The sequence below is a fragment of the Dunckerocampus dactyliophorus genome, chromosome 2 (assembly GCF_027744805.1).
Source record: "Dunckerocampus dactyliophorus isolate RoL2022-P2 chromosome 2, RoL_Ddac_1.1, whole genome shotgun sequence".
NCBI lineage: Eukaryota > Metazoa > Chordata > Actinopteri > Syngnathiformes > Syngnathidae > Dunckerocampus > Dunckerocampus dactyliophorus.
In genome coordinates, this window is record NC_072820.1 from 31,937,700 (window position 1) to 31,958,218 (window position 20,519).

At 42.9% G+C, this 20,519-nt stretch overlaps 1 protein-coding gene across 2 annotated transcripts in view; it reads right to left on the reverse strand.

Annotated features, from left to right (window-relative positions):
• Window positions 1–20,219, reverse strand: part of LOC129168461 (adenosine kinase-like) — a 142,808-nt gene extending 122,589 nt beyond the window's left edge. The window contains exons 1-3 of one of the 2 annotated variants that reach the window (XM_054753769.1): window positions 19,581–20,219; window positions 17,919–17,993; window positions 17,785–17,838 (exon numbers count right to left, since the gene is read on the reverse strand). In XM_054753769.1, the coding sequence (XP_054609744.1) occupies window positions 17,785–17,838; window positions 17,919–17,993; window positions 19,581–19,630 (179 nt within the window). In that variant the 5' untranslated portion in view covers window positions 19,631–20,219. Of the gene's footprint in view, window positions 1–17,784; window positions 17,839–17,918; window positions 17,994–18,486; window positions 18,619–19,580 lie in introns of those variants that run through there. The other variant, XM_054753778.1, reaches the window with a different exon arrangement.
• Window positions 20,220–20,519: the final 300 nt, after the last annotated feature.

Consider the following 20,519-nt stretch of genomic DNA (forward strand, 5'->3'; position numbering starts at 1 on the left):
AACATTGCTATAAGGCGAGAACAGGCAGCCCACGAGGTTAAAAAGTATTAATTTAGTTATATATGTTAGCGCTTTGAATAGTTACACAAGCATTGTTGTAACAAGCACCACTGTAAAGCAGTTTGTTTATTTACAATGGTGAACCAAAAAAGCTAGCTGCATTGAGCTAATCACTAGCTGGTGTATGTAGCAGTAAGTTAAGTAGCTATTAGTTGTCCTGGAAGTCACAAAAAGTCCATGAAGTCGCCAGTTGCATTATTGGTTCTAATGGACACTGTTGGAGAGTAATAACGTCATGGGAGACATAAAAAAAAAAAAAGGGAATTAAAAAAATGCTCAATATGATAGAAACAGCGGATGAAGACTGCTGCGATGCGAGAATCTCCCATTGTAGCGGTGTCCATCCACGCATGAACACACTGGGGAACACGTACACAAAAATGGACAGGCGAGAGCGCGTAGTGATATGAGCGGAGAGAAAATAACACAGAGCGACTGAGACGTCTGACTTTTTTGTTAGCAACAGTTTTGTGGTGCAAATGTATTACTCTTTTGAACGCATATTGTTTTGAGAAGCCAAACTCTTTACTTACATGGCCCCACCAACTAACCGGAACTATGTTTCTCCTCACCATAATCCAACCAGAACTGACAAAGTGGGGAGTAAGTCACTGTTGATGCACTACACTGCTAAGGGGGATGTCATACAACTTCATGTCAGCAAATCCCAACTATGCCTTTAAAAAAAGTAAGTTAGCATGAACATGATAGCCACTTGTAGCTCGCCCGTGGACAAAAACGAGCTAGCTAGCTGCCGCTAGATTGAAACGTGAGCGATCACACATGCTGGCCTAGCCTGTGATGAACTGTCGTCAATTGACATTTTACAGACTATTTTTCATTTTCACAGTAAGGGACAGAGTGAACATCGACACAAGGCATGTATTTTTATCTGGTCACATCTACAGTATATACACAAGAGACAGGTGTTTCCGGTGCATGTTTATCAAAATAAAGCACAGTGAAACATTTTTATATTTGAAATTGCTTTCAAACTAACTGTGGTCAATATGTGCATTAATAATAAGCTATATATGTATGTATATAGCATATACAGTATAAAAAAAATAATAATTTTAAGGTGTGGTGCCTTTTATTTTGCGGTGGTGGCACACCACGATCAATTACATGTAGCGGAAATCCTAACTACACAACTAATAATTCACTAACACACTCATAAACAACTAATTAACGGCAAATAATTGTACCCTAAAATGAAGTGTTACTGGATATGGAGCATTAAAATGTTGTTTGTTCTGGTGTGACAGGAGCATCACTGTTTATTTGAACATTTCTTTTCAGTCTGCTTCATGGCAAAAAATGTGGAGGAAACTGAGCTGCAGGCCAGATGGGGGAAAGGCAGGGCTCCGAATCACAGAAAAAAATGGACATCAACAAACAAACAGAAAAAGCCACTTAGAGTCAGGTTACTAGAATCTAAATAGGTGCAAGTACATTTTTTATTTTAATTGAATTGCAGTTTGCTGCTCTTTATTTAATTATGACATTTTTAATGTATTTGTTTGTTAAGTGTATTTATTAAATGTTGGGTAACCCACTATTATTAAAACCTTATGTTTTCTGTATTCTAGTAGTGAGTGTCATACGTGACACACGGAAACATTGCAATATTTTCATGCGCTTTGGCTTTTATCATCATACCAGCATCCCACCCTGGTGAACAGGCAATTATTACACCACACCACACCAGCATACCAACGTATGCTGGTCTATGCTGTTCATGCTGGTAGTTGGTCAATGCTGGTTTTTCCAGCAGCGTAGTGTACAACATGGCACATGTCTTGTCATGTTATTAATACACTGCGTGAGTCTAACTTTATTATTATTATTATTTTTTTTTTAATCAGAAAACGACCTTCCTTGTTAGCATCCTATTAGCTAGCTAACAAAATGACAACCAGAACCGGAAGTCAGCTACGTTACGGTGGCCGTTGTTGAGCGGATGACCGTATTTTGTAAAAAAAAAAAGGAAAATTTTCCAAACCCGTTTATCACATGTTGCATCATGTTGCACCACAGCAACATGAAACCAGTAAACAGTTAGTTTCCATACTGTGCAAAGTTGTTGGGTGTTTTTAAGAGTAGTGTAAATGATATGTTTCAAAAAGTACTCACGCTAGCTTGCTTGGGAAATGCCACACTTATTGGGACAATGTCTGAACACTGCGAAGTTTAGACTAAACTGAGGCGACATTAGGGAGTAAACAAATGCATGAGTTTTCCCAACCCAAAACCAGAGGGACATGCTAACAGCTCTATCATTTATGTTTCTAAAGCTGCCGTTTCAAATATGAATAGCTCAGATGCTTGGGTGATTCAAAAATCACATAAAGAATGTGCATTCTCCCTGTCTACAAGATGATATGCTATGTTCCCTCCAGCTGCAAATTGAATCCTGCCCATTTGTGGCTGACATGGTGAACAGTTCAAGGTGCCTCTGCTGTGTAATTCCACCTTAAATTAATCACAAGCATGGCCGCTTGTATAAACAAACTATTACATGCTGTCAAGGCATTCCTTTTAGTTGCCACTCATTCCCAGAGAAATAAACATGTCTGCTTTAAGCGTCAAACACATGGTATGCAAACATATCATCCTTTTGGCGTTGGAGCTGCCTTAACGAAGCATGGCCGAATTGGGAGCAAGTGTGAAAGTAACCTTTACGGCTTCAAAGAAAGTCCTCATATAGGGTCTCCAGGCAGGGCCAAGCCAGAATGTTCCTAAAACTTTCCATGCAAGTGGAAAATAAGCTAACCAGGAGGAAGGAGGAGGGGGGCAAGGAGAAGAAAATCCACCCTGAGACACCTGTTATGACTCCTGGACAAAGGAGGAATTAAAGCACTGTGGGTGTTTATAACATGGAGGCTGCCCAGGGACTCCATTTCAAATAGACAGACTTCTGAGGATTGTTCTATTTGCTCCACCTTTCACTGCAGACAGCATGGGGGCCTCCTTTACTATTGGACACCAGCTGCCTGCCTAGAGACCTTTTACTCCTGCAAACATCATGTGATCCCATAGTAGCGACACCATAAACCAAAAATCCACTGCAGCCGGAGCTGAGCCAGTGACGGGAAGGAAGGAGGGAGGGGGGGGGGAGAAGAATGAGGGTAGTACTAAAAAAAAAAAAAAAAAAAGAAAGAAGATCCTTTTGAACAAAATGTTCTCAGCCACGACACTTGGCTAAGCTTACACAACCATGCCAGTTCTGTTCACTTGCATTTCAGCTATGCCGTGCATTCCGATAATGTACGTGTTATATAACGTCAGCGGTAGACAACACTGCTGGGAAAGCATTTCTATACTGTCCTATTGGTCAGTAAATCTCACCAGAATCAAGTCCCAATTCCAATTTTTTGAGGTCAGTGTTTCTCATTCAATCATTTTTTTGTGGCAACCCACCACAAATAAATTTGGACCGCCAAGACACAGCGCTACCTTGTTTTTCTGTAAAGGTTTGGTGCCACCTGTTTGCCCTCGCTCATGAACACATTAGAATGGGACGATGTATCTTGTCGTCACAACTCCGCACAGTAGATGGCGTCGTAACTCTGCTTCTTAACACACCTCATACACACCTGGTCTTCGAGAAGAGAAGAAGACGAGGCAGGAGGGGATTCAGTGTTGTGATTAGCGACAAATCAAGCGACTTTCTCTGGTCTCATTGGACACTTTTCAGATTCTTAACATGAGAGAATGTCATTTGCCGCATTGTGACCAATCAGAAGCCTGTAAAAGCTGCCATAACTGACTTGGTCGCACATTACAAAGCATCCATTCATCAATTTAGTGAGATATTAGATTAGATAGTATTCTACAGTGACGTATATATTATCATTAATATCAGCGCATTGGGCCCAGGGAACATCATGAATGCATTTTTAGTTGTTTATGCACATTATAAGATGCACACATGCCCGTCTACTAAATGAAACCAAGTTCAACTTCGACCACAATCCCTTACTGTAGGTACTAAAATGTCACAAATATCATGATCTGCTGGGGATGCTCTGCTGCCGCCTATCTGCTTTCTCTTGCAGTGCACTGTTGGTCCTGCCAGGGCGGAGCCACCTATGCACACCTGGGAGCATTTGTAATCAGGCCTTCTTAAGCCATGCTCACTTGTTGCCAGATTGTTGCATTATCTATGCTCTCTCCTTGCTCAACCTCCTCCTCGTGTTGTGCTACATTGCGTACTTCTAGCTTGCTGGACTTTTACTCTCCGTAGTGTTTTGTGAGTACCGTGTATTCTTCTTGGCTTTTTCCAGGAGCTCCTTTTGTTTGTACTTTGTGTGACTTCGCCCAGTTCTTTTGTTGTACTTTGTTTTTCCCATTTGCATGGTTGTTCCTCTCTGTTGGAGGGCGCTTTTTGAATTAAACCTTTTTCTTCAGCATATTTTTGTCATCTCTGCTTTGGGGTCCAACAACTGGCTTGACGCCGTTCCTAACAGAACAATCTGACCAATTATGGACCCCGCAGAGGCAGAACACTTCCGCTCAGCATTATCACACCAAGGGCCAGTTAACTGAATTACTCTCGCTTCAGCCTTCGGGTAATCACCATCAGACCATTCGATTCTTTATTATTCCTTCTAAATCTACAGCCGATTTAGGATTGGGGTAAGACCAGGGTTAGTAATTGGAGCGCTTTCTGTCACGCAAATCGTTTACACACTGCGGTACCGGATAAGTCGGTTGCTCAAGAGGTGCCGGAGGAAATTGACATGTCTGGTGTGCTCGTAGAATATCATGACCTCCGCCAAGTATTTAGCAAGGACCGGGCTCAGAACCTGCCCTCGCATCGGCCATACAACTGCACCATTAAATTACTGCCAGACGCTCCATTACCCAAAGCCAAGCTCTATAACTTGTCTAGCCCGAAACAAAAGGAGCTCAAAGATTACATCTTGACTCCTCTGGCCGCTGGCCTCATTCGACCCTCTTCTTTGCCACTGGGGGCAGGGTTCTTTTTTGTCGAGAAGAAAGACGTCGTTACGACCTTGCATAGACAATCAGGGCCTCAAGGAAATTGAAACTGTTAGGAACCGTTAGCCGCTTCCCCTGGTGGATTCTGCGCTCTTTTCCTTACATTTAGCTAGAGTTGCTTTGAATGCTTGTCGCTATGGTGGCATAGTGCTTACAATACTATTGTATATATATATATATATATATATATATATACAGTCAAAGTTGTCTATAGCGGCCACTAAAGGGAGTCTGCAAAAGTGGCCGCTATAGACAGGTGGCCTGTATAGACAGGTTGGTGTCCAGTTTGAATGTTGACCAGTAGAGGAAAAAAAAAGAAAAAAAAGGGAAAAAAAATAATAATAATGTTGACCAGTAGAGGGCACTGCGGACTGCGGATAAAAGTTGTACAGCATTACTAGGCTTGTTATTATCATGGTTCATGGTTCATGGTTTTAATCCTGAACATGCATATGAGTCAAACAGTAGCACATCACATAGTACAATTCACAATTTTGCATGTCCAAAAAGGAGTAGGAAGAAGCAAAGCTTATTTAATCCTACCCCTCATCAGTTTCACATCAGTTGCAATACATTTATTCACCTCTTGTTCTTCCAAGTGTACTTTGTAGGTCTACATGACAATGTAGTGCAATCATAGCCAAGGGTTTTACTTACTAAAAGGAAGCTAGAGGCTTAATAATAATTGATAGAATATATCTACCACCCACAGAACAAAGCTGTGCTAGTAATGTCTTACGCTTGTTTTTTATATTTTACTTTTTATACGGCAGAGTGTCATTACAGCTTTAGTTCATCAGGAAGTGACGGGAAGTGACGGTGGGCGTCCCGAGCAGGAGAGCTAGGCTCAGTGCTAGCTGTGAGTTTGGAGAGAGTTGGGAAGTGTGTTTATGTTGGTGTGGATGTAAAGTCCTGCAGTGTTCTCCGCTGTTAATAAAGCCATTAAAGTGCATCGGCGACGTGAGTCTCTCCTTCCCCACAACAAGCGGCATTACAGTATTGACCAGTGCACACCAGGAAATAAACGGTGTCATTTCTTACAGGCATTGGCTGGACAGCTATGTAGTGGGGCTTGTTTAACCTTTGCCTTGTGGGCAAGCAGGAAGGAGAGACGATGCTGAGAGATGTGTGTGTGTTCTGAGCTGCTGTCTGGTGGCCGCGTCCAATAAATAAAGTTGGCAGAAGCAACAGGAGAAGTTTCCTTCTTTGCTTCGGAGCTGAATAACACTGACAAGTTAACAGACTAGTAGCGAACGGAAAAGAAGACGGCTTTGTTTGTGTCGAATACAGAAGATGAGGACTTTGATGGATTTGTGGATGAGGATTGATGAAAAATAACATGAGTACATTCTAAAATACTTCAATTAAGTACAACCGAACTCCGTTTTGCTCCCGCTGCTGCATGAATGCTAGCGTATGTTTTTTTTTTATTGTAGCGTCGCTGGGAGCACGTCCTGTTCCCACCCTAATTTGCGGTAATGTTTTGGTGCAAATGCTCTTAAAGTTACATGTTTGACCAGGAAATAGCAAGCTCAAAAGAAGACGGCTTTTTTATGTGGAACAACTGACAGTTTGTGTGGATCTTGTGAATGATTGTGACTGAGCTCGGACTCAGTAATTAAAGTCTACACACGACGGCTTCATTGATTGAAAAACGAAACTTTTTCGTGCATGAAGCTTCTACTTGAGTCAGTAATTTGGCCGCTATATGCGGTCAGATATTGACCAAGGGAGACAAAATGGGTGACTGCTGGCCACGTTGGACAGGTGACTGCTATACACAGGGTCTATAACATGTAAATTTGCTGCGGGGGATTTTTCAGTGGCTGTTATAGGCAGGTGGCTGTTCTATAAAGGTGGCCGCTAAAACAGGTTTGACTGTATGTATGTATATATATATATATATATATATATATATATATATATATATACACTGCTCAAAAAAATTAGAGGAACACTTAGAAAACACATCAGATCTAAACTGGGGGAAAATGATCTTGAATATATTTCCTGATAATAAGTGGGTGATGTATTAGTAACAAAATGATGCCACATAATTTGATAGAAATGAAAATGATCACCCTATAGAGGGGGGAAATCAAAGACACCCCAAAAATGAAAGTGAAAAAATGATGCAGCAGACTGGTCCATTTTGCTAAAATGTCATTGTAGCAACTCAAAATGATTCTCAATAGTTTGTACGCATGTGCTTGTACGCATGCCTGAAAACGTCGGGGCATGCTCCTAATGAGACTACAGATGGTGTCCTGGGGGATCTCCTCCCAGATCTGGACCAGGGCATCACTGCGGTACCTGGATGCATGGGGGAGATTCCAGGACAGGGCCGTAGAAGATCCTTCAACCCTCAGCAGGATCGGTATCAGCTCCTTTGTGCAAGGAGGAACAGGATGAGCACTGCCAGAGCCCTACAAAATGACCTCCAGCAGGCCACTGGTGTGAATGTTTCTGACCAAACAATCAGAAACAGGCTCCATGAGGGTGGCCTAAGGGCCCAACGTCCTGTAGTGGGCCCTGTGCTCACTGCCCAGCACCGTAGAGCTCGATTGGCATTTGCCATAGACCACCAGAATTGGCAACTACACCACTGGTGCCCTGTGCTCTTCCCTGATGAGAGCAAGTTCAACCTGAGCACATGCGACAGACGTGAAAGGGTCTGGAGATGCCGTGGAGAACGTTATGCTGCCTGCAACATCATTCAGCATGACCGGTTTGGTGGTGGGTCAGTGATGGTCTGGGGAGGCATATCCCTGGAAGGACGCACAGACCTCTACAGGTTAGATAATGGCACCCTGACTGCTATTAGGTATCGGGATGAAATCCTTGGACCCATTGTCAGAACCTACGCTGGTGCAGTGGGTCCTGGGTTCCTCCTGGTCCACGACAATGCCCGACCTCATGTGGCTAGTGTATGCCGGTAGTTCCTGGAGGATGAAGGAATTGATACCACTGACTGGCCCCCACGTTCACCTGACCTAAACCCAATAGAACACCTCTGGGACATTCTGGCGCCGCCAGGTTGCTCCTCAGACTGTCCAGGAGCTCATTGATTCCCTGGTCCAGATCTGGGAGGAGATCCCCCAGGACACCATCCGTAGTCTCATTAGGAGCATGCCCCGACGTTGTCAGGCATGCGTACAAGCACGTGGGGGCCACACAAACTACTGAGAATCATTTTGAGTTGCTATAATGACATTTTGGCAAAATGGACCAGTCTGCTGCATCATTTTTTCACTTGCTTCGTTGTCCTGACATCGATAGCTCCACCCGGGGTTGCTCACAGCATGTGTCCGCTTACAAAGCACCCTCCTTCGCCACGGCCGGTGGCTCACTCCACTCTATATTGCGGTTCTCCTGACATCCACAGCTCCACCCGGGGCTGCTCACAACATGTGTCCACTTACAATTGCACTTTCCTCGGCCACAGCGGGTGGCTACCGTACTTGCTTCGTTCACTGTCGTCTTAAAGCTTTGTCTTTTGGAAAGAAAAACAAACTTACGGTGTAGTGTCACTCGGACACTGTGAAGAGCCAGCGGCAACACAAAGTTTTGGCATGACTACTATTTTGATAAAAAATATACCAAACAAAGTTGACAAGCTAGTGTTTGTTTACAATCCTGCTCCTTCACCAACGTGACTTGTCTAAGAAGCTGAGACCCAAAATGGCGGCCGCCACGTACAAAAATGCTTAAAAAAAAAAAAGAACAACGTAGAACATAATAACAAAACAATATACAACATATTTAAGCAAAGTTGAAAAATCATATCACTGACCCTGTAAGTCCAGGATACCTTGGACAAGGCCCCAACTTTAGAACGTTGCACAGAAGTTTTCTGCTTAATCTTGCAAACAAAACATTTGCAATAATTTCCAAAATGTTTGTTCCTTAGATAATGAACTACTGTTTCAACCAATATCCTTGCCTCCTTGCCTATAAAGATATCAGTGCTTTAAAAATGTAATTCTTGAGGGAGGTCCAAGATCACACAAGTCAGAACCCCTTGGTTGTTTACATTCCTGCCATCAAGGGAAATATGAGCACTTCCAAAAGTACTTGGAGCTTCCCCAAAGAGACTCATGACTTCCTCCCGAGAAGCAGATTATTTACATGAGACAATAATTCAAGACTTGCTCCTCCTTAAGTGTCTTCACCCCATTTCTCTTCATTCGCCTTTTGATTTTAGCTTATCCCAAGACAGGATGAGTGCTCCAAAAATCCCCATCTAGTAATTCCACGGGAAGAACAAGACTCCGTTTATCATTGGCTCGACTGGATGTGGATACTCCTTCCTGGAAGACGTCTCGCAGAGTGTTTGAGCTCACCGGGGGTAATTAATCTCTAATGATCACTGCGGCACCCACTGCCCGTCTTTATTTAATTGCCTCATTTTTGTTTAAACAGCTAACAAATCACCAGGACGCCATCAAAAAGACCACCCTCCAAAAGCACCTCCTCAATCATGGCTCAAGAGCGGGCTCAAGGGAAGACGGAAGAGAACTTCTTTGCTTGTCCTCCATGGAGGTTTAATGAGAAGGATGGATGCAGAGAAAGAGTTGCCGGCATTTTTGCACCTTCGGAGGTGGTGTCAGAGCTGTAACAGCCAACACTCACTTCTCTAATCCTGCTGTGTTGAAAGCAATTGTCACAGTCCGACAACATTGCAGTATCTGTGTGAAAGCGCACAGTTATAGCAACAAGCCGCGTTTGCTCAGTTCTGTATAAAAAGGCAAATGCAAATAAATCCCAGATCCCCTGTTACTAATAGCATTTTTTTGGGATCTCTGCGTGAAGAGTCTAGTATCTGCCCCAAATATAAAAGAAAGCCCCTTTCACACAGCCTGTTAAAGCTGGAAATGCACCAGGTTGGTGTGCTGTGTGAACAGCACTGACACGGACTAGAGGAGACAAAGTTAACCTGACAATTTCAACTTCGTGAGGTCGTATCAGAGTCACAAGAGAAGTGGGAGTACGTCTGCATGTAAAGGAATACTACAATGTCTCTCTGTGTCAAAGCAAACACACAGTGGCAGTAATATCCCACCTTCAGATCTGTGTAAAGGCAACTGCGGATAAATGCCCGACCTACTGGTACAGCTCTGATGTGAGATGTCTGCATAAAAAAGGCTAGTGAAGTATCTGCTTCAACAGTATAAGGCAGGTACGCTTAAGCCCCTTTAACACTACCGGTTAAAGCCGGGAATGTTCCACCTTTCCCTTTGCTGTCGTTTTGTGTGAAAGCGTGGAACAGGTGTTCAAAGTTGACCCAGCAATTTTCCAGGACATGGCAGAAATATTCTACGTTTGTTTAGTTCTGTGAAAAAGGCATCTGTGGATAAATGCTGGCCCTTCTGTTATCGCGGCGATGTAGACATTTTTACACAAGCTCTGTGTAAAAGAGGCTAGTATCTGTTTCATCAACCAGAGTTGGCAGGTACTCTTCAACAAGCAGATCAGCATCAGTAATGTGACTTCCTGGAGTGGAGAGACATCCAGTCGTTGATAATCAGCATGTGGATCCTATCCCTAGCTGATGGTCCTTAGTAGTCTGGAAGGCATGCGTACGCGATGCCTGATGCACAGTAATAGTTTCCATAGGTCAGCTTGAAAAAAAAAAAAACAACTCAGGGACACGATGAAAGGGAGATGGAAGAGGGTGAGGTGTAGTTGTTTGTTTTTCTCCCCAATTAAATTGTTTGTCAAAGTCTTGGCGGAGGGGTCGGGCAGTTTATGCGTTTTAAAATCGATACGCATCGTGTCTCGGCGCGGGACAAGACAGGCCCATTAATTATTCCCCTCAAGGTTGAGCCTTATCTTTTTCTTATTTCCAATCAATAATTATCTTCCCTCCTAGTCCGGTTGCCTTCCGCCTTGTGGAAATTCTTATTCAAGGAGTATCTATTGCTGTCTTTCTCCAGCAAGCGCCGCTGAATGAATAGGACATTCTTATCACATTAGCTGGAAAGAGTGCAAATGAGTCATGATTCAAACAGTTGAGCCGAGGCCTTGATCTCATCGACTATGGGAAGTATGCCCATTTGCAGAAAGCAGCATAATAACGTTCAGGTATCTCATGGCCCATTTGGGTAAATCCCTATTCAGGTGAGAAAACAAGCACCTATTACCTCGTAACAGCTTTTCGCAGCCTGGGTACACAATTAATGACTGTGCAATTACACGGCTGTAATGTGGGAGTAATTGCATTAGAACGCCTAGAAAAAAAAAATAAATGTGTTTAAAAAAGCAAGACGCAAGACAATCCAGCAGCAGCACATTTGTTGGCATTATCAAGAGGACAGTTTGTACTCAATTAGGCCACACTGGAGCTCATATTATCAGTTTTTCTTTTTTCTTTGCACTGCAGAGGCTGGTTTGTGACAGTGCAGTGCTGGCAGAAGGAAGGGAGGGTGAGCGCGACGGTGTCGCAAAAGGATGGAAGCTTCTGTCGCTCTCTTGAGGCTCGAGAGCCGAAGACCCCCGAACTACAAAGCCCGAGCCATCCGTGCAAATTATTCCACCCTACTGTGGGGACCATATGGCCCACTGTGAACTTTAAAGAACGTACCGCCATGTGTGTGTGCTTAAGGTGCGGTGGAACCATCCAGCCCAGACAGCACAATCGTTAACTAGCCTCTAGAAGGAGGGAGGGATCAAAGTGGCCTAAAAATACACACCACAACACACTGTCATGAAGTCTGAGACATCCACGTATTAATTATAAAATGCTCTTAAAAGGAAGGGGAAGATTAGGAGGGCGGGAGGGGAGGCCGGTTCTAAATAATGTGGCTCATGTTTGTTGTTGCACCACCTGCTGGCACGCCCCTCCACCCCCCACCCCTCAATGACAATTGCATCAGCCTTCCCCACTCACATATGGTAGTTAAGTGATGAGCCACAGAAGGAAATAAGGCCTTTCTGGCGAATATTCCAAACGCTTCACCAGTTTGGAATTGAAAAATCTACATGAGACTGTTTCTATGCTTGGAAATGGGTCATAAAGCGATAGTTCCGATTTTTTTGACATGAAGTTGTATGACATCCCCATCAGCAGTGTAGTACATCAACAGTGACTTACCCCTCACTTCGTCCCGTGAGCCCAGTTCTGGTCGGATTTCGGTGATGAGGAATGTAGTTCCAGTTAGTTGGTGGGGGCACTTAAGTAAAGAGTTTGGCTTGTCAAAACAATATGTGTTGGACATTTGCATCACAAAAACGCATCCTTGATAAAAAAAATCGGACCTCACAATCGTTCGGCGTTACTTTGTCTCCCATCAATCATATCACTGCACATCCTGCAATCAAGTCACTGTTGATGCACTACACTGCTGATGGGGATGTCCTACAATTTCAGGTCAAAAAATCTGAACTATCCCTTTAAAGACACGACACCGTTATGCTTTCGATCGTCGATGGAAACGGAGGACATGTCCATACCTAAGTGTTTAATGTAGACACGCAGAGGTACTTCACAAACAAAGCAAAAATGGTGGCCCACAGAACTGTTGTAGCATTTGTGTTTCAGTGTCTAATGGTGTTGCATAATTCTTATTATTAAAATGGTGGGGTGAGCACCTCTGGGAGGGCACAGTGAGATGTCGGAGGAGAGGCGTGAGTTGACTTAACTTGGAAATTGTTTGAAGTTGTTGCTGATGTTATCTGAGCTCATTTTTTCATCTTTTTTCATTATCAGGTGATTGCATGCAGAATGCTGGTGCCAACAAGTCATACAGGTGTGTACAGATAAAGAAATATATATTAGCAGGTTCTCAATCGTATTATTTCAAGATGAGATGTGCTGGCCTAAGCTAACAGAAACGCTGTTGACAAGTATTCAAAAAAACAGATAAGACTAGAAACAGATACTTATTATGTTTCGATGTTGCCACCGATTGGCGCTGCATGGACATTACAGTGTTTACTAAGGGTGTCATAAGGTCTCGCAAGATTAAAATGTGACAAGATTTCTCGTTCAGAAAAATGTCTTGTGGGCACGAGGCCGGGGACAATAAGAAATTAATCACCAATATAATACAAATGAACGTGATAATTTTGCAGGCCTCGATATACTGCCATGTGCATGTGTGTCTGTTTTCCTCATCTCTCTCCTCCACACAGGCAGGAAGAGACTTTACTCGATTTGACAGCAGGGGTTTTAAGAATGCTCTCATTCTGCGCACCCTGCCGTTTGAGCCACAGGCGTAACGGCAGTTGGGTTGCATATACACTGATAATAAACACAACAAAATGCATTAATGGAGTGTTTTGACAGGATGAACAACATGATTTTTATAGTCGTACTTCACATTTTTTTTTCCACTTTCTTCCCTAATGGGGATACACCATAATTGCACCAACTAACTGCGGTATTCAATGAACCGCCGAGTCTCCTATAGTCACCGGGTGCGTTGTCTACAAAAGCGAATAACAGGCGGAGTCAAAAAACACTGGCGGAAACAGCTGTGGCTGTAGGCAACCTCTTGATGTAGTTTTTATTTGCTCCACAAGCAGCTGCATTGGCAGTTTAATGCATGGTCAACAGCTTTATCTACCTCTACATGCGCTTTGGAATGTTGATACTCAACTCACACATGTAACACTTGCCATATTGATGTCTACAATTAAATCATCAAAGGTATTAATGCTGGCTGAGCAGTTCACCCCTTACTGCTATTACAACATTGGCTCTGTTGCAATATACTTGTTAATGAATGATCATGCGGTCAAATAGAGCTAAGGTTTCCCTTTCCACTTTCTCATGTACTCAGCTGAGCGGGGCCGTGAGAGGGGGGCCGGGTGGTGATGTGCATGTCACATTCATGCAATAGCCCCACTTTATCACGTTCAGGCATATCATCAATAAAGCATCACCGGCGGTCGCGTTGCTGAGGTCTCAATTACCACTCAAGCGCCATTTATCTCTGATGGACGCGGGCTTGCAAACTCTGACGTGAGCGGAGGGTGTAAGGGAGGGTGGAAGACACTGTGACCGCCGCTCCCAATCCACCCCACCCCCAGGGGGTCCAAACGGAGGTCACTTTAAAGTAGTGTAGTACCGGCACGTGCACGGGGGAGTAGAAAGGTGTCTACACGCTCTGTCAAGCGTGCTGTGAAGTGGCACCATGGCAAGCATGCACTCACCCGTTCCCTTCGCTCCAAAACAATACGAGTCGAGTGTGTTTACAGAGATGAATGTATCACACACCGCTAGGAGTGTTTTACACAGTGAGCACTAGGTAGGTAGGTGGGTATCTAAGTAAGGTAGGGAGGGGGGCTGCGTTGTTGTACTTCCTGTAAGTACATTGAGTGATGTATACACACACACACACACACACACACACACACACACACAGCAGGGCATGTGGTGTGATGATGATGATGATGTGCGTCTCAATCCTCCACCACCATCCCGCATGTTAATAGCAGCCGGCTTGCTAATGCTGCAGCTTGAATTATTCATGCGGCAAAAAGAGAGAGGGTCACACAAACGATATAATGAGGAGTTTACTCGCATTCCGCATTGTGACGCTGCTAATCTGCATTTAGCACAGAAAGGGAGGAGGAGGAGGAGGGTGTACTTAATTGCAATGTGAGCAAACAACCTCTGCAAAAGAACAATTCATTATCATTGGATGGAGTGCAAAGACAACACGATTAAAAGTGATGTCCTATTGGTGCATGATGATGATGATGTGTCCGCTACGTGCACACATCATCATCCCCTGCAGGAGGAGGCGGGCCCTTCATTGTGATGACATGTTACTTCCTGCTCCTTAGAGGAGACTATGGGTGGGGGGCGGGCGAGGTGTGAGGGAGCATCAGTAAGCCACTGATGCCCCCTGGTGGACAGCAGCAAAAGTTAAGTCAAACGTAGGGAGAAGACAATTTCATCTATCTTTATTGAATAATATTTGTCAAGTTCCTCCCACTTTAAGCCACACGATGGCAGCACCTGGCTGTAAAGATGCTCTTATGGAACCAGACAATGAGGCCTTTATCTGTAAATAAAACATGTGTGTGTGTGTGTGTATGTGTGTGTATATATATATATATATATATTGTATATATTGTGCATCTCGAATGCTGTGTATAAATACATACACACATACATGCATACATACATACATACATACATATGTGTGTGACTATATACATAAACACACACACACACACACACACACACACACACACACACACAGAGTACACGATACAGGATATATTTCTTTCCAAACCGATACTGATAACTTTCTGCTTCTCAAGAACGATATGATACAGATAACTGATAACTTTTTGTATCTACTTTTTTAAAAATTTTGATTTTAACTGTAGTTTGTGCACACCTGGTGGTAAGATTAAGTTCAGGGTGTACCCTGCCTCCCGCCCAAAGTCAGCTGGGATAGGCTCCAGCATACCACTGCGACCCTAGTGAGGACAAGGGGCATAGAAAAAGGATGGGTGGATATCGTTATGCAGCTTTACATATATATTACTCCTCATTGTATAATTATCATTAGGCTCCCTTATTGCAGAGTACATATACGCAGCCAATAAAATTATATTACTATACTGCTATACTATACCTTTTTTTTACTATTATCATGAAATTAATTTTATCTTCATTATTCATTCTCTTAAGGGGGCTAGAACTGCTTATTGGAGGAGAGAAGTGATTAATCGAGCACTGTGTCTACAAAAGCAGGACACCATTTTTTTAAATTATTATCATAACATTGGTATGATGATATTAATGATATGATAGTAATTAATAAGTTCATATTATTTAAATTAATTTATTAATAATATATAATTTTAGATAATCCATCCATTTTCCATCCATATAGGCAAACAACCATTCATGCTCACATTCATACAGTACCTATGGACAATTTCCATCCATCCATCGTGGGGGTATGCCGGGGCCTATCCCAGCTTTGACTTTGAGAATTTGGGCGAGAGGTGGTACACACCCTGGACTAGTCGCCAGCCAATGGCAGGGCACATATAGACAAACACACTCACATTCATACCTATGGACAATTTAGAGTGTTGATTTTAACTTTACCTATGACTACATTAGTAATTTATTCATTCATTCATCTTCTATGCAGCTTATCCTCACATGGGTCGCGGGTATGCTGGAGCCTATGCCAGCTGACTTTGAGAGGCGTGTACACCCTGGACCGGTCGCCAAGCAATTGCAGGGCACATATAGACAACCATTCACACTCACATTCATACCTATGGACAATTTAGAGTCTCCAATTAACCTAACATGCATGTTTTTGGAATGTGGGAGGAAACCGGAGTACCCGGAGAAAAAAAAAAAAACGCGTGCCCGGGGGAGAACATCCTAACTTCACACAGAGATGTCATGTCAGAGAGTCAAACCCAGATCTTCCAGATCTCCTGACTGTGTGGCCAACATGCTAACCATTAGGCCACCGGGCGGCTGTTTTTTGATTGTTGTTTTTTTGTAGATAATATATACAGTATAATATTCTAATTAATTAAAAAAAAAAATTAATGTATTAATATGTTGATTATTATTACCATATTTGACATATTTATAATAACATTTGTATTAATTCATTATAACCCTATTATATATTATTCCAATTTTTACACCTTTTTTTACACAGCCAGAGCAGGAGTAAATTAACTGGCGGAATCCCAAAGTCAGGTAAAAAAAAACAAACACAAAACATTAACGCTCGCTCAACGCCTCAAGGCATTTCAGCGTTTTTATATTGCATTTACATAATATTTGATATTGCATGGTTCCACTGAACCCTAATAAAAGTGCAAGATTGACTCATACACTTCCAAATACGGAGTTTACCCTCTTATCTTGATACACTGCCCTTGAGCAACCTCAAAGTGCTTCTGTGGTGGCGCTCAAAGGCCGACAGGTCGCAGGTCGCTTATCTTCCTCACGGCAGATAAGACTGCCGTCGGCCCGAGCAGCTTGGAGGTGTCAAGCGTTGAGCAATTTTTGACTCAGGAATGACGACGAAAGCTCATCTCGACTTACTGGAAGGCATATTCATATCGTCGTCCATACAGATGGTATGGTTGTTACCGTTTTTGTGGGGTGGGTTTTGTTGAAGTGCACGTTAACCCAGACAGATTCCCTGACGTGGCACAATCTGTACTCTCCCTGAGGACAGACGCTAGAGCCAGATCAGCCATTGATTAAGAGTAATCTCTGCTTTCATTTGATCAAGCGGACAAGTTTAGGCGGTGTGGGAGCAACTAACCTAAAAACATCAGCGCACTATATAACAGAGGATCTTTGACTATCATTTTTTGCAGTTGGTCCTTAAAAAAACAACAGAACACTCCTGTCACATAGAAGATCTTTGATCTATGTGCCTAAAAACATTGCTCTGCTCTCCTCTTTCACTCACATTTTTTTGCAGTAGGTCCTGAAAACAGTCAAACACTCCTGTCACACAGAAGATATTTGACAAGTAAAGATGTGACACCCCCCACCCCACATCGCTGCACCTTCGTGGCATCCATGCTCACATAAAATGGGCGTGTCACGTTCAGGGGCTCCCTCTTACGCAGGGGCAATGTGAAAGGTAGCTATTTTAAGCTTAGGGATGAATGACCGGTGCAGCCCTTATTTGGTTCCACTGCATTTTAACGTTGCGCGAGTGCAGCATGTGCGAGTGTGAGCATTGAGTTAGTTTTACTCACAAGGCCTTGTGTTTGTCCTCGGCAAGGATCTGGTCATTGGGCTTCAATCCATACCTTTTTGGGACAGATTTTGCTCACAATCATCACATTTAATTGATGACATCACAGAAAATACACTAGATAGTCACACTTACTTATCAAGAAAGTCCTTGTCCACCACAGCAGAAATGTCCAGCAGGGGGTTGCCCATCCCAAAAAGTGTGTTTTCACTAAGTGGAAGCAGAAATAATAAACACTATATATTGTTGTACAAACTCAGCAGGCAGATGCTCACAATCTGCTGTGATATGGCGAGTCATCGCATAGAGATTTGCTGAATTAGGGTTTTTTTTTTGTTTTTACACCTGGTTGTGTTTCAAGGGTCATCACATGCTCAACACATGACAACTAAAACGTACATGTATGCTTACACTAAAACACTTAAAAGTAAAGAAGTATATTCAGTATATATTTAAAAGATCATGGCATATTTCCCATTTTGTCTGATACCTTAGTGGTCAAAGTACCTTCCCTTGCATAATTGTTTATAACGGTTTACCTCATTTGCATGGTTCGAAAATTTTCTCAAAGTGAAACATTTGTAGATTAAATTACAGGGAGTAATATAAAAATAATTTTAAGTGTCAAGTATGAAATGTCTCTCATAAATCGACTACAGGAGCAATAAATGTTGCCCCTTAAATCAGAAAAGCGTTATCTTACCTTGGAGTTGGCATGCTGTCACAAAACTTTGCAGCTTACTGTAGTAATAATAAGTATTGCTATTATTGTTATTTAATTCTCCAACAGGCTTTTTCAGCGCTGCCAAAGAAACGTGTGCTTTTGGAATACAGGAAGTGTAGCAGTACAATGAAACCGCCGATTGGCTGGTGGTGGGAAGAAGGTGGGCCTTATGTATATTTCTCGTAAATGATTGGCTACAATCCATGTGGTGCGTTTGTTAAAAACTGGGATAGGCAAGCTTTTGGACAGACTACCATGCTAAGTGCTAGCTAAGCAACGGAAATTGGTGACTGTTTATTTACAACATAACAATACATAACGACAACTAAAACTCTAAGCTTGAGTCATTCTGAAATGTTCGTCAACAAATGTGACACTTGGACACCGGTTTAGACGGCTGCCACGTCTCTTCGTTGCCTAACGTGAACGTCGCATTTTCCCGTAACTGTCCCCATATTTTCATAATGGAAGGTAAAAACAGCAAAAAATGATTTGTATGCTTTCTGGCCGATATAAACTGATAAAGCCCAGTTTTAACGCGAAAAGTCACGTCTGTAATGGTCTTTGTTTGTTTTTACAATGCATACATTTGGTGTCGTCAATAAAGTTGTAAAGTGTGGTGAAAGTGCTGATTGTGCCCTATTGTAAATAAGCATGCCGGGTGGTGTCGAAAGTGTTGATTGTGAGCATTTTCAAGACATTTAACCTAGTTAAAGTTTACTAAACGTTCAGTCGCTCAGCCTGAATTTAAATATACGGTTTAAAATATACATATTATAAGTTATTATTGTCACTCTGTAAATATGTTTAGTAAACATTCGTTACATTGTTGGGTTACGGTCACATGACCACCCGCCACCCTTTCGACAGCTAACGGTGATTAGCCTGCTGCTATGAATGGACGCTAATAGCAGTGTTTAACCTGTCATGAATGTGGTTCCGAAGTCCAGACTACACAGAACCACGTTTCTTAAACAGCTACAACACCGACTTGTCACAACAGCACCACAATGAGATCATAAGATCATACAGAACCACAATGATCAATACATGACAATAGCTATAATGCTTACCTTAACGCTATTTTCCTCCATTTTGGCACATTAGGCTCTTCGTCAGACATGATCTACGTATGAGGGGAGTTTTTTATGGTGCTCTGGAGGTGAACATTCAAGGAATGACGGCACAAACCGCAGCTTCCTCTTCTCTTCTGAAGATGATGGTGGCGCAACAGCATGCAGTCCAGAGAAAACACAGACTAACTGCCGGGAAGGGAGCTATTTGACCCAATTGTTAGCCTTCACTGTTCTTATTTTGCATATAATGTCCATGCAAAAGTAGTCTGCTATGTCTTTTTACCTCACTAAATGACTAATATGGTTAGCATGTTGGCCACAGTCAGGAGATCGGGAAGATTTGGGTTCGAGTATCCGTTGGGCATTTCTGTGTGGAGTTTGCATGTTCTCCCCGTGCGTGTGTGGGTTTTCTCCGGGTACTCCGGTTTCCTCTCACATTTCAAAAACATGCATGCTAGGTTAATTAGCGACTCAAAATTGTCCATATGTACGAATGTGAGTGTGAATGCTTGTTTGTCTATATGTGCCCTGCGATTGCTTGGCTACCGGTCCAGAGTGTACACGCCTCTCAAAGTCAGCTGGCATAGGCTCCAGCATACCCGCGACCCATGTGAGGATAACCTACATAGAAGATGAATGAATGAATAAATTACTAATGTAGTCATACTGTAGGTAAAGTTACACATCAATACAGTCGCAATATGCTCATGCTCGTCAAAGATCCTCTACAGCACGTGTCAAACTCGTGCCATGGAGGGAGGAGACGCTGCAGGTTTTCTCTCCAACCAGTTCCTTCAGCAGTTGATTTAAGTGATGAGCTCCTTCCCTCAAACTGAAGGTGTTGATCATTAAAATCACCTGCTTTAGTGACCTGCTGGAAAGAAAACCTGCAGTGTCTCGGCCCTCCATGGCACGAGTTTGACACCCATGCTCTAC